Raw genomic sequence first — 14,114 nt, forward strand, 5'->3', positions numbered from 1 at the left:
CCTAGCATTGCAATTGCTGGGTCAAAGGTAGATGAAAAGTTTTATTGCTGTTTAGACATAGTTCAAACTTGCTCTCTTGAAAGTTTGAATCCATTCACAACTCCACCAGCAATGCTTCAGTATCCCAATCCTTCCACAACCTATGGAACATTGATCATTTTCACTTTTTCCTCATCTTGATCAATGTGATAGGTGTAAGGTGATACCTCATTGTTGTTTTAACTTGCATTTATCTAATCAATAATAATTGGGAGCATTTTTTCAAATGATTATTTATAGCTTTAATTATTTCATTTGAAAACTGTCCATTCATATCCTTTGACCATTCATCAATTGGGGAATGACTTGTGACATTATAAATCTGTTGAAATTCTCAATATATTTTAGAAATGAGACCTGTATCAGAACTCCTAATTGTGAAGATTGTTTTTTCAGCTTTCTGCTTTCCTTCTAATTTTGACAACATGATTTTATTAGTGCAAACCTTTTTAATTTAATATAATCAAAATCATTCATTTTGCAGTTTATAATGTGCTCTAATTCTTATTTGGTCATAAATTTATCTCCTTACCATAGATCTGATAGATAGAGTTTTTCTTGGTCTATTAATTTGTCTATGGTGTTGCTCATTATGTCTAAATTGTATGTATAATGTTAGCCTGACTGTTCACTGTTGAAGAGGTGGGGAAGGGAAGATGAAAGGAAATTTTGTAATTTAAAAATATACATATGCATATGGATGAGTGTTGAAAACAAGTTCATAACATGTATTTGGAAAAATAAAGTATCAATTAAAAACAATATTTAAATCAAGTATCTCTGATAAAATCCTCATTTGTCAAATATAGAGAGAGAGCTGAATCAAATTTTAAGACTCCTAGTCAATTCCGGATTGATACTTTGTCCTTTGTTTATGAAGGAGACTATGACATCATGGAAGTGATTCTTTGACAAGCAAGTGAATTAGTTTTGAATGAGGGGGTGTTGTGCTAAGCCAGCTGGAATCAGTGACCAGATATGTATCAAGATGACTGGAGATGGCACTGGATGTAAAGCAATCTGGGTTAAGTGACTTGCCTCAGGGACACACAACTAGTAAGTGTCAAGTTTCTGAGGTCAGATTTAAACTCAGCTCCTCCTGATTTTAGGGCTGGTGCTCTATCCACTGTGTCTCCTAGCTTGATAAATGAGCAAAAGATATGAACATGGTTTTCTAATGAAGAGATCCAAATTATTTTTTATATTATATGAAGAGTTACTCTGTCACTTTTGGTTAGAGAAATGCAAATTAAAATAACTCTGAGGTACCAGAAGATGTGAGATAATTGGGACACCAATGCACTGTTGGTGGAGTTGTGAATGGCTCCAAACAATATGGAGAGCAATTTGGAACTGTGCTCAAAAGTCAACCAAACTCTAACCCTTTGATCCAGCAATAACACTACTAAATTTATATCCTAAAGAGATCATAAAGAAAAGGACTTATATGTACAAAAATATTTTTAGCAAATATTTGGTGAGAAAAATATTAAAATTGAGGGGGAAACTTTCAATTAGATAATAGCTGAACAAGCCATGGTTTATGAATATAATGAAATACTATTGTGCAATTAGAAATGATGACCAGGCAGATTTCAGAAAAACCTCATTTAAACTGATGCAAAGTGAAATCAGCATAACTGAGAAAGCATTGTACCATAGTATCAGCAACATAGTGTGATTGACTTGGGTTTCTCAATAACACAATAATCCAAGACAAGTGAAAAGAACTCATGAAGAAAAATGCTATCCACATGCAGATGAAGAACTGATGGACTCAATACAGACCATAGCATACTTTTTTCACATTTTTTTCAATTTTTTTTTCTTTTGGTTTGTTTTTTTCTTTTTTTCACAACTGTGACTAATATAGAAATATGCTTAAATGAAAGCACATGTATAACCTATATCAAATTGTCTGTCATTTTTGGAAGATGGGAGGGGAGATAAGGAGGAAGAATAAATTTGAATCTTAATATCTTTTAAACACGATTACTAAAACATGTTGAAATAATTGGGAAAATATAATTATATGTGTATGTACATTTATACATATATTCTTGTGATTGTCAAATTGTGTACTAAAGATGTGTACTAAAGACCAAAATCTCAGCACTAATTGTTTCTGATTGTTCCTGATTCTTGTACACTATGGAACCTAAGTTGTTTTATTAGGTTTTTGTAAGGCAAATGGGGTTAAATGGCTTGCCCAAGGCCACATAGCTAAGCAATTATTAAGTATCTGAGGCTGGACCTGAACTCAGGCACTCCTGACTCCAGGGCCAGGGCTCTATCCACTGTGCCACCTAGCAGCCCTAAACATAAAGTTTTTGATAACATATTGTAAAGGAAAGAATAAAAGTCACTGGATTTGGAGTCAGAAATATTGGCCATGTGACCATGGGCAAATTGCCACCACTCTATCCATAGTTTCATCATTACATAAGGGGAAAAATAACATTATGCTACTTGCTCATCAGGATTTCTAGAAGAAATACATACATAGAAATATAAAAACATATATACATATTTAGTCAAATATCACAGAACTATAAGCTATTAGCATTACCATTATTATTAATGTCCCATCTCTACCCCAATTTCTTTTGTCTCTAGTTTTTGCAAGGCAAATGGGGTTAAGTGGCTTGCCCAAGGCCACACAGCTAGGTAATCATTAAGTGTCTGACGCTGGATTTGAACCCAGGTACTCCTGACTCCAGGGCCGGTGTTTTATCCACCCCGCCAGCTAGATACCCCCAGAATATATCTTTTTCTCAGCAGCACATGGCACCTACACAATAATTGGTCATGTAGAAGGTTTTATAAACTTAAAGTTATTTTAAAAAATTACATGAATTCCTTTCAGATCATAATGCAATAAAAAGCATATCCAACAAAGGGCAATGGAAAGATAGATCAAAAATTAATTAGAAACTGAATAATCTAATCCTGAAAAATAAATTAATCAAAGAACAAATCTTACAAAGAATCAATAATTTCATTAAAGAGACTGACAACAATGAAGTAATATTCCAAAATGTTCCAACCCTAACAAGGCAATTATAGGAGTATATCACAAAAATTATACAATTTGACAAGATGGATTTATACAAGGAATGCAAGGTTAGTTCAATACTATGAAGGCTATCAATATAATTGACAATGTCAAAAATAAAATCAACTGATGAAAAAGCTTCTAGATAAAATACAGCACCTATTCCTATGTAAAAAAAAATAGGAGGGGTGGCTAGGTGGTGCAGTGGATAAAACACCGGCCCTGGAGTCAGGAGTACCTGGGTTCAAATCCAGCCTCAGACACTTAATGATTACCTAGCTGTGTGGCCTTGGGCAAGCCACTTAACCCCATTTGCCTTGCAAAAAATAAAAAACCTAAAAAAAATAACATAGGAATAAAGGGAGTATTCCTTAAAATGATAAGCAGTATCTTTCTAAAACCATTAGCAAGCATTATCTGTAATGGAGATAAGAAAGATTTCTTCCCAATTAAATCAGGGGTGAAACAAAGATCCCCACTTATCATGATTTTTCAATATAGCACTAGAAATGTTAACAATAGCAATAAAAGAAGAAAAAGCAATTGAAAGGATTAAAATTGACAATGAGGCATTGTCATTTTTTTTGGAAATGAGTAAATAAAACTATCACTCTGCAAAATGTATAATGGCATACTTAGAGAACCCTGGAGAATGACCTAACAATACTATTTGAAATAATTAACAGCTTTTGCAATTACAGGATACAAGATAAATCCACACAAATCTTCAGCCTATCTATATATTGCCAACAAAAGTCCAGCAGATAGAAAAAGATGAGAAAAAGAAATTCCATTTTAAAAAACTGTGAACAATATAAAATACTTGAATCTACTTGTCAAGACACACTCAAGAACTATATGAATACAATTATACAGCACTTTTGACATAAATAAAGATGTAAACAACTGGAAAAAATACCAGTTGCTCATTGGTAGGCTGAAACAATATTTTTTATTTTTTTATTTTTATTATTTTTTCTTTTTTCTTAGGCGGAGACAATATAGTAATAATAATTGTGTCTGAACTAATTTAATTATTCAGTGCCATACCAATCAAACTACCAAAAAACTTGTTTGAAAGAGCTAGAAAAAATAACAACAAAATTTATTTGTAAAAACAAAAATTCAAGATTATCAAGGTAATTAATGCATAAATCAGACTTTGTTAGTCTAGCAATACTAGATCTTAAATGGTATTATTATAAAGTAATAATCATCAAAACTCTCTGGTTCTAAAAAATAGAATGGTAGAATAGATTATGTATATAAAACACAATGGTCAATGACCATAGTAATCTAGTGTTTGAAAAACACAAAAACCAGATAGAACAACAGCCCTGGGATAGAACACCAGCCCTGTGGATAGAGCACTGGCCATGGAGTCAGGAGTACCTGAGTTTAAATCCAGCCTCAGACACTTAATAATTACCTAGCTGTGTGGCCTTGGGCAAGCCACTTAACACCATTGCCTTGCAAAAAAAAGAAAAAAAGAAAAGAAAGAAAGAAAACTACAAAAGCCCCAGACTTTGACTTAAGAACTCACTATTTGACAAAAGAAAAAAAAATGTTGCGAAAACTTAAAACATAGAATACAAACATCATATACCAAGATAAGATCAAAATGGATGTAAGATTTAGGCATAAAGGATAACACCATAAGCAAATTGAAAGAGCAAGAAATAGTTTACTTATCAGATCTTTGGAGATGGAAAGAATTCATAACTAAATAAGAGAGAACTTTAAAAAATATAAAATATTACTTAAAATTAAAAAACTTCTGTACCAATAAACCCAATGCAACCAAGATATGTAGGAAAGCAGAAATCTACAAAACAATATTTACATACCCATCAACTGGGGAATGGCTAAATAAATTATGGTACATAAACACTATGGAATGCTATTGTTCCATATAAAAGCATAAATAATTGAACTCTAGAGAATCATGGAATGAGTTACAGGACCTGATGCTGAGCAAAGGGAACAGAACCAAGAGAACAATGTATACATTAACAAAATTGTGAGATAATCAACCTTGATGGAAGCAGCTCCTCTCTCAGCTGTTCAGAGCACTAGGATACCATATTAGACTGGCTTTGGACAATATTCCCTATCCAGAGGAAGAAAAACAAGACAAAACAAAAACCCTCTGTTATGTTTATCTTTCCCTTAATCCTAATTCCTCATATCAAAAATTACTGCTCTGTAAACATGATTATCAAAAATATGTATATACAAAGTTTCTATTTATTTATTTGTTTGTTTCCATCCATGTGCATATGTATATTTTTAAGTTACAAAATTTCCTTCCACCTATCTTCCCCACCTCCCTCCTCTCAGCAATGAACAGTCAGTTTAGCATTGTACATACATATTTTTGATAAACATGTTTACAGAATAGTTTTTCAGTATGAGGAATTAGGATTAAAGGAAAGAGATATATGAGATAATTTTTAAAAAGTGTTCATCAGATTCTGAAGGGTTGTTGCATGTGCATTGTGTTTTGTTCTGTTTTTCTTCCTCTGGATAGGGATAACATTGTCCATAGACAATCGAATACAGTTGTCCCACCTCTTTGAACTGCTGAGAGGAGCTGTTTCCATCAAGGTTGTTCATCTCACAGTGTTGTTGTTGATGTGTATATTGTTCTCTTGGTTCTACTCCCTTTGCTCAGCTTCAGATCCTGACCATTTATGGTTTCTTATAGAACAATAGTATTACATAGTATTCTTGTACCATATCTGGTTTAGCCATTCCCCAACCTGATGGACATCCCCTCAATTTCCAATTCTTTGCCACTCTAAACAGAGCTGCTATGAATATTTTGGAACATGTAGGACTTTCCCCTTTTTTTATAATTTCTTCTGGATATAGACCTAGCATTGCAATTGCTGGGTCAAAGGTAGATGAAAAGTTTTATTGCTGTTTAGACATAGTTCAAACTTGCTCTCTTGAAAGTTTGAATCCATTCACAACTCCACCAGCAATGCTTCAGTATCCCAATCCTTCCACAACCTATGGAACATTGATCATTTTCACTTTTCCTCATCTTGATCAATGTGATAGGTGTAAGGTGATACCTCATTGTTGTTTTAACTTGCATTTATCTAATCAATAATAATTTGGAGCATTTTTTCAAATGATTATTTATAGCTTTAATTATTTCATTTGAAAACTGTCCATTCATATCCTTTGACCATTCATCAATTGGGGAATGACTTGTGACATTATAAATCTGTTGAAATTCTCAATATATTTTAGAAATGAGACCTGTATCAGAACTCCTAATTGTGAAGATTGTTTTTCAGCTTTCTGCTTTCCTTCTAATTTTGACAACATGGATTTTATTAGTGCAAAACCTTTTTAATTTAATATAATCAAAATCATTCATTTTGCAGTTTATAATGTGCTCTAATTCTTATTTGGTCATAAATTTATCTCCTTACCATAGATCTGATAGATAGAGTTTTTCTTGGTCTATTAATTTGTCTATGGTGTTGCTCATTATGTCTAAATTGTATGTATAATGTTAGCCTGACTGTTCACTGTTGAAGAGGTGGGAAGGGAAGATGAAAGGAAATTTTGTAATTTAAAAATATACATATGCATATGGATGAGTGTTGAAAACACGTTCATAACATGTATTTGGAAAAATAAAGTATCAATTAAAAACAATATTTAAATCAAGTATCTCCGATAAAATCCTCATTTGTCAAATATAGAGAGAGAGCTGAATCAAATTTTAAGACTCCTAGTCAATTCCGGATTGATACTTTTGTCCTTTGTTTATGAAGGAGACTATATGTATCAAGATGACTGGAGATGGCACTGGATGTAAAGCAATCTGGGTTAAGTGACTTGCCTCAGGGACACACAACTAGTAAGTGTCAAGTTTCTGAGGTCAGATTTAAACTCAGCTCCTCCTGATTTTAGGGCTGGTGCTCTATCCACTGTGTCTCCTAGCTTGATAAATGAGCAAAAGATATGAACATGGTTTTCTAATGAAGAGATCCAAATTATTTTTTATATTATATGAAGAGTTACTCTGTCACTTTTGGTTAGAGAAATGCAAATTAAAATAACTCTGAGGTACCAGAAGATGTGAGATAATTGGGACACCAATGCACTGTTGGTGGAATTGTGAATGGCTCCAAACAATATGGAGAGCAATTTGGAACTGTGCTCAAAAGTCAACCAAACTCTAACCCTTTGATCCAGCAATAACACTACTAAATTTATATCCTAAAGAGATCATAAAGAAAAGGACTTATATGTACAAAAATATTTTTAGCAAATATTTGGTGAGAAAATATTAAAATTGAGGGGGAAACTTTCAATTAGATAATAGCTGAACAAGCCATGGTTTATGAATATAATGAAATACTATTGTGCAATTAGAAATGATGAACAGGCAGATTTCAGAAAAACCTCATTTAAACTGATGCAAAGTGAAATCAGCATAACTGAGAAAGCATTGTACCATAGTATCAGCAACATAGTGTGATTGACTTGGGTTTCTCAATAACACAATAATCCAAGACAAGTGAAAAGAACTCATGAAGAAAAATGCTATCCACATGCAGATGAAGAACTGATGGACTCAATACAGACCATAGCATACTTTTTTCACATTTTTTTCAATTTTTTTTTCTTTTGGTTTGTTTTTTTCTTTTTTTCACAACTGTGACTAATATAGAAATATGCTTAAATGAAAGCACATGTATAACCTATATCAAATTGTCTGTCATTTTTGGAAGATGGGAGGGGAGATAAGGAGGAAGAATAAATTTGAATCTTAATATCTTTTAAACACGATTACTAAAACATGTTGAAATAACTGGGAAAATATAATTATATGTGTATGTACATTTATACATATATTCTTGTGATTGTCAAATTGTGTACTAAAGATGTGTACTAAAGACCAAAATCTCAGCACTAATTGTTTCTGATTGTTCCTGATTCTTGTACACTATGGAACCTAAGTTGTTTTATTAGGTTTTTGTAAGGCAAATGGGGTTAAATGGCTTGCCCAAGGCCACATAGCTAAGCAATTATTAAGTGTCTGAGGCTAGATTTGAACTCAGGCACTCCTGACTCCAGGGCCAGTGCTCTATCCACTGTGCCACCTAGCAGCCCTAAACATAAAGTTTTTGATAACATATTGTAAAGGAAAGAATAAAAGTCACTGGATTTGGAGTCAGAAATATTGGCCATGTGACCATGGGCAAATTGCCACCACTCTTATCCATAGTTTCATCATTACATAAGGGGAAAAATAACATTATGCTACTTGCTCATAGGATTTCTAGAAGAAATACATACATAGAAATATAAAAACATATATACATATTTAGTCAAATATCACAGAACTATAAGCTATTAGCATTACCATTATTATTAATGTCCCATCTCTACCCCAATTTCTTTTGTCTCTAATTTGAAGGACATGTTTTATATCAAATATATATTTGTATATGTATATACAGATATTTACATATATTTAAAAAGGCATGTTAGTAATTCATACTTTCACACTTTTGTAGAACCACAAAACTTACCCTGCATCCTTTTCAGTTGTCTTTTCTTTTTCTGAAATAAGAATAATTGTGAAGGGTAGAAATGTACAACTGAGCTGATGAATTGCCTATGTCTGTAACAGATGTTATCTATTTAAGACATCTGCAGTGTCAGTTTAATGGGTATAATCCAATAAAATCTAACTTGAATTTCTCTTTTACATTAACATTATATGATTTTAACAGATGTACTAAAATGAAAATTGCCTTCAATAGATAGTTTAAACACATTAACATTGGCTATAAAAATGATTATTCCCCTCCGACAAAGGTACTAAAAATTAAACTTTAGAATTGAAAGGAGAGAATGTTAGAAATAAGACAACAGTCTTGCTGAGATCTTATCTTCATAAATGGATATTTTTATATTGATTACATATTTTAATTGGGATACTTCATGTACTATTAAGGCGATGTTAGAATCAACTCCCTCCAATATACACCAAGATACGAATGGATCTGTGATATCATCAATGCAGGCAATCCCTCCAGTGATACTATGTCACAGTTTATCCGAACCTGTCAGTCCTGTAACACTATTGCCCATATGTGAAAACATATTTACATGTAAAATAAAGACAGATTTTCAAGTAAAAGCAAATGAAATATATTAAAGCAATTTGAAAAAATTAAGTATTTTCAAACTCTTCATATTATCACAATTTATAAAATAGTGATGTTTTTGCTAACAACTTTTAAGAAAATAATGATTTTTGAAGACATTTAATTTATTTTTCTCATTTTCCCCCTTTGGATGAAGCTTTGGACAGTTTACCTCCCACACAATATCTGGAAATGATGAATACTATACTTACATGTATCCAGCAGTCAGAAATCAAACTCTCTATACCTCAAGTAACTGTCACTGAATATGAAATCATGGAGCAGAGACTCAGGGAGTTAAAGGTATGTATCTATAACAGGAAACAATTTGTAGAAACATTCTATTGAATGGTACAAAGGAATTCTGGATGACAATTTACTAATATCAACTAAATAATAATGAAAAGTATTGTAGATTATATTTCCCCCTTGAAATGTCTTAAAGTATTTCTAAATAAGAAATTAAAACTATTCTTGAAGTTATCTGTAGTCAATATAGATTCATTCTTTATATTACAATGTATTTTCAGAGAAATCTCCATTTCAATTTTGGGAAAAATAAGATTTTTTTGCCTTTGCATTCTATTGTAATTCTTTTCATGCTTTCAATTATAGAGAGAAGTGAAAGGAATTCCAGCTGTAAAATGTAGAGCTCTTTTACTCTTTTCTTTTATCAATCCCCTTTTCTTTATTCCCTTTGTTCCTTCCTTCTCTCCTTTCTTTAATTCCTTCCTTTTTCTTTCCAGCTTTTCTCCCTTTATTTATTTCTTCTTCCCTCACTTCTTTCCTTCCCTCTATTCACTTTTCCTACCTGCATTCCTCTTTTCTTCCCTGACTTCTTCTTTTATGTTTCTAATAAAGCAATAATTTTATAAATACAATTTTATATCTATTTAGCAATTTTAAAATTTGTGCTTTATAAATGAGACTAAATTTCATTTTAAAAATAGCATTATTTTTCTTTTCAGGCTTTGCAAAGTTCTCTTCAGGAGCAACAGCCAGGTCTGAATCTGCTAAACACAACAGTGGAAGAAATGTCAAAGAAAGCTCCCCCAGAAATGAATAAAAAATATCAATTAGAACTTGAAGGTATACAGAACCGTTGGAAGAAGTTGTCATCTCAGCTGGTAGAACACTGCCAAAAGCTGGAAGAACATATAACTAAACTTCAACAATTCCAGGTAATTAGATATTTTTCTTTCTATATGCTTGTTTCCTTTTCTCCCTACCCAGTCTTTTTTTTTTTTTTTTTTTGTCAGGCATTCTCTACTACTTTACCTCTTCTGGGAAACTTAGTCAGTTGGTCACATGACCTCCAAAGTTCTTCAAAAGCAGTTCTGAAATATAAAATTCCTTCTCATGAGAGAAGCCAAATAGATACATTTCAGTACAAACTTCACTTTAAAAACAAAAGTTTTACTTCCACTTAGTACTTTCCTTGAAAATCAAACTGTACTCTAATCCATGTCATTCAGTTTTAAATTAAGTTAAATAGTTTTGATGTCTTTAAAAAATCACCAAATTTTCTTTAGACTTGTATTTTGTTTTTAGAATTAGATATTGCATTTCTTATGGAAAACCAAGATTTAAATACATATGGTCACTATTTTTATATAATTTCTTTAAATGAGATTATTCACAGCATGAACTATGCCATTATTGACTGATATTGTTATCATATCAGTTAATTTTATTTATTTTTACTTATGATTTTGAGTTTTTAATCTCCTGAAAGCTACACAAATTCTATAGCCATTAAGAATGTCATTCAAGGGTCAGAGTCAAGATGGGGGCAGGAAAAGAGCTTCTTGTAGGTGCTCTCTCCAAAATATTTCAAAAACCTTAAAATTATGATGCTAACTAAATTTTCAAGAGACAGAACCCACAAAAAGGTCCAGTGAGGCAATTCTCCAGCCCAAGGTAACCTGGAAAATAATGGAAAAACTCTGTTCCATGGGGTTAGAGGGGTCCAGCTCCCAGCAACAGAAGCAATTTCCTGACCTGCACCCCAGGGAATACCAAGCACAGCTTGGAAGATCAGCAGGGAGACCTCTGCCTGAGCAAGTGCAAAACCCAGCCTCCGGGTGCAGCCATGGCACTCTGCAAAGCCCAGGCTCTCAGTGACCAAAGCAGCCCAGATCCAGGAAACAGAAGCAGGCCTGCACAGTGTCCAGGCAACTGTGCCCTGAGTGTTCAACCCTCTGAAGGTAAGGGAGTGGAGGGAGACTTCCAAGGTCTGTCCTCTGTTCCTGGAACAGGACTCTGGGGTTCTGACCACATTCAGATCCTGATCCCAGCCTAGGGCCCCCATAGAGCAGGACCTCACTCCAGCCCCAGGGCAGAGGAGTGTCTTGTGGTCATTCACAGACCAGGAGAGCAGTCAGGGCCTCACACACTGAGGTACTTGTGGGGGTGTCCCAATAAAGCTCAAAAACTCAGGAAGCATCCCAAAACCAAGCACAGACTGGGGAAATGAGTTAACAGAGGAAAAAAAAAAGGAACAGGACCATTGACAATCACTTTGTCTATCATCCCAAGGAGGATCAAAATACTCAATATGAAGATGAGAAAGTCCAAGCTTCTGCATCTAAAGACTCCAAGAAATATAGAAGTTGGGCTCAGCCTATGACAGAGCTCTAAAAAGATTTTGAAAGTCAAGAAAGTGAAATAGAAGAAAAAATGGAGGAAAAAAATGAGAGAGTTGCAGGAAAAACATGAAAATAAAGTCAACCACTTAGTCAAGAAGATCCAAAAAGTGCTAGAGAAAATAACATGTTAGGATAGCTGAGGTCAAGTGTATAAAACAGTTCAAAAAGTTATTGAGGAGAAGAATGCTTTAAAAAGCAGGACTGGCCAGATGGAAAAGGGGATAAGGAAGCTCTCTGAGGAAAACAAATCCTTCGGATGTAGAATAGAGCTAAAGGAAGCTGATGACTTTGTGAGAAATCAAGACTCAATAGTTCAACACCAAAAGAATGAAAAATTAGAAGAAAATGTGAAATATCTCTTTGAAAAAATGACTGATCTGGAAAAGAGATTCAGGAAAGATAATTTAAAAAATATTGGGGGGTGGCTAGGTAGCACAGTGTATAGAGCACCGACCTTGGAGTCAGGAGTACTTGGGTTCAAATCTGGCCTCAGACACTTAATAATAATTACCTAGCTGTGTGGCCTTGGGCAAGCCAATTAACCCCATTTGCCTTGCAAAAACCTAAAAAAACTATTGGGATACCTGAAAGTCATGATCAGGAAAAGAGCCTTGACCTCATTTTTAAAGAATTCCTACAGGAAAATTGCCCTGATATCCTAGAAGCACATGGTAAAATAGAAATTGAGAGAATCCACGGATCTCCCCTCAAAAGAGATCCAAAAAGAAAAACAACCCCCAGGGGTTTTATAGCCAAGTTCCAGAACTCCCAAGTCAAAGAGAAAATATTACAAGCAGCCAGAAGGACACAATTCAAATATCAAGGAACTACAATCAAGATCACATAGAATTTAGCAGCAACTACATTAAGGTTTCGTAGGACTTGGAATATAATGTTCAGAAGGCAAAAGAGCTTGGAATGCAACCAAGAATCAACTACCCAGCAAAACTGAACATCTTCTTCCAGGGGAAAAGATAAACTTTCAGTGAATCATGGGAATTTCAAATGTTCCTGTTGAAATGTCCAGAGCTGAACAGAAAGTTTGACCTTCAAGTACAGGAAGCATAGAGAGCAGAGGAGAAGGGTAAAATATGAGGGACTTAATAATGATTAACTGCATCAATTCCTGCATGGAAAAATGATATGGATAATACTCATATGAACCTTCTCATTTAATAGGTAGAAGGAACTTTTATAGATGAAGTACAGGAGAGAGCTGAATATTATATTCTATAAATGGAGTCAATGGGTCAATGGGTGAAAGGGAAATGTATTGGGAGCAAAAGAAAGGAGAGGTGGAATAGGCTAGGATATTTCATATAAAAGATACATACATATATATATATATATTTGTGTGTGTGTGTATATATATATATATATATTATATATATATATATATATATATATATATATATTTTGAATTGAGCTTTTGCAATGATATGGAAGGGGGGAAGGCAAAGGGGAATGAGGAAACCTTAACTCTTACCAGAAATGGCTCAGAGAGGAAACAGCATACACACTCAATAGGTTATAGAATAAAAAGGAAGAAGGGGGACAGGGAGAAGGGGGGAGGGTGTGGTTGATAGAGGAGAGAATAGTCAGATATAACACATTTTCTTTTTTTACTTTTTGCAAGGTGTGGGGATTGGGTGACCTGTCTGGGAGCATGGGGCTGGGTGGTTGCTGGGTCTCTGCCTGGGTTGGTATGTGGGCTTGGGGCCTTTTAACCCCAGGGCCAGTGCTCTGTCTGCTGTGCCACTCAGCTATTCTCACAGCACATTTTAGAAGAGGGACAGAGTGAAAGGAGAGAGAAAAAATATAATAGATGGTAGTGGGGAGGAATGGATGGAGTGAATTACAATCAGCAACAGCAACTGTGGAAAAACATGGAAGTAACTTCTGTGATTGACTTATGATAAAGAATGTGATCCACCCGAGACAGAGATGATGGTATCAGAACACAGACTGAAATACATTTTTTTCTCTTTCTTTTACTTTATTCCTGATGAAGTTTTATATTTTTGTGGGGGAGGGGTATTGTGTCTATTCTTAAACAAGAATATTTTAGTAATGTGCAAATAAAAAAAAAGAATGTCATTCAAAGCTTGTTTATTTAGTTCTGATACATTTAAAAGTTGCCACTTAGCCAACTTAACTATAATCTCTTCCTCAGACAAAGGATGTTGTCTA

At 33.9% G+C, this 14,114-nt stretch overlaps 1 protein-coding gene across 7 annotated transcripts in view; it reads left to right on the forward strand.

The window, feature by feature from the left end:
- The window catches only part of DMD (dystrophin), a 2,282,785-nt gene that overhangs the window by 831,861 nt on the left and 1,436,810 nt on the right, over positions 1–14,114 (forward strand). For 4 of the 7 annotated variants that reach the window (XM_074220275.1, XM_074220281.1, XM_074220279.1 and 1 more), the window contains exons 1-2: positions 9,396–9,579; positions 10,245–10,457. The exons of 1 other annotated variant lie outside the window; for it this stretch is intronic. In XM_074220275.1, the coding sequence (XP_074076376.1) occupies positions 9,469–9,579; positions 10,245–10,457 (324 nt within the window). In that variant the 5' untranslated portion in view covers positions 9,396–9,468. Of the gene's footprint in view, positions 1–9,394; positions 9,580–10,244; positions 10,458–14,114 lie in introns of those variants that run through there. 2 more of the 7 variants (XM_074220284.1, XM_074220285.1) reach the window with 1 other exon arrangement.

Source organism: Macrotis lagotis, chromosome 1 (assembly GCF_037893015.1).
Source record: "Macrotis lagotis isolate mMagLag1 chromosome 1, bilby.v1.9.chrom.fasta, whole genome shotgun sequence".
NCBI lineage: Eukaryota > Metazoa > Chordata > Mammalia > Peramelemorphia > Peramelidae > Macrotis > Macrotis lagotis.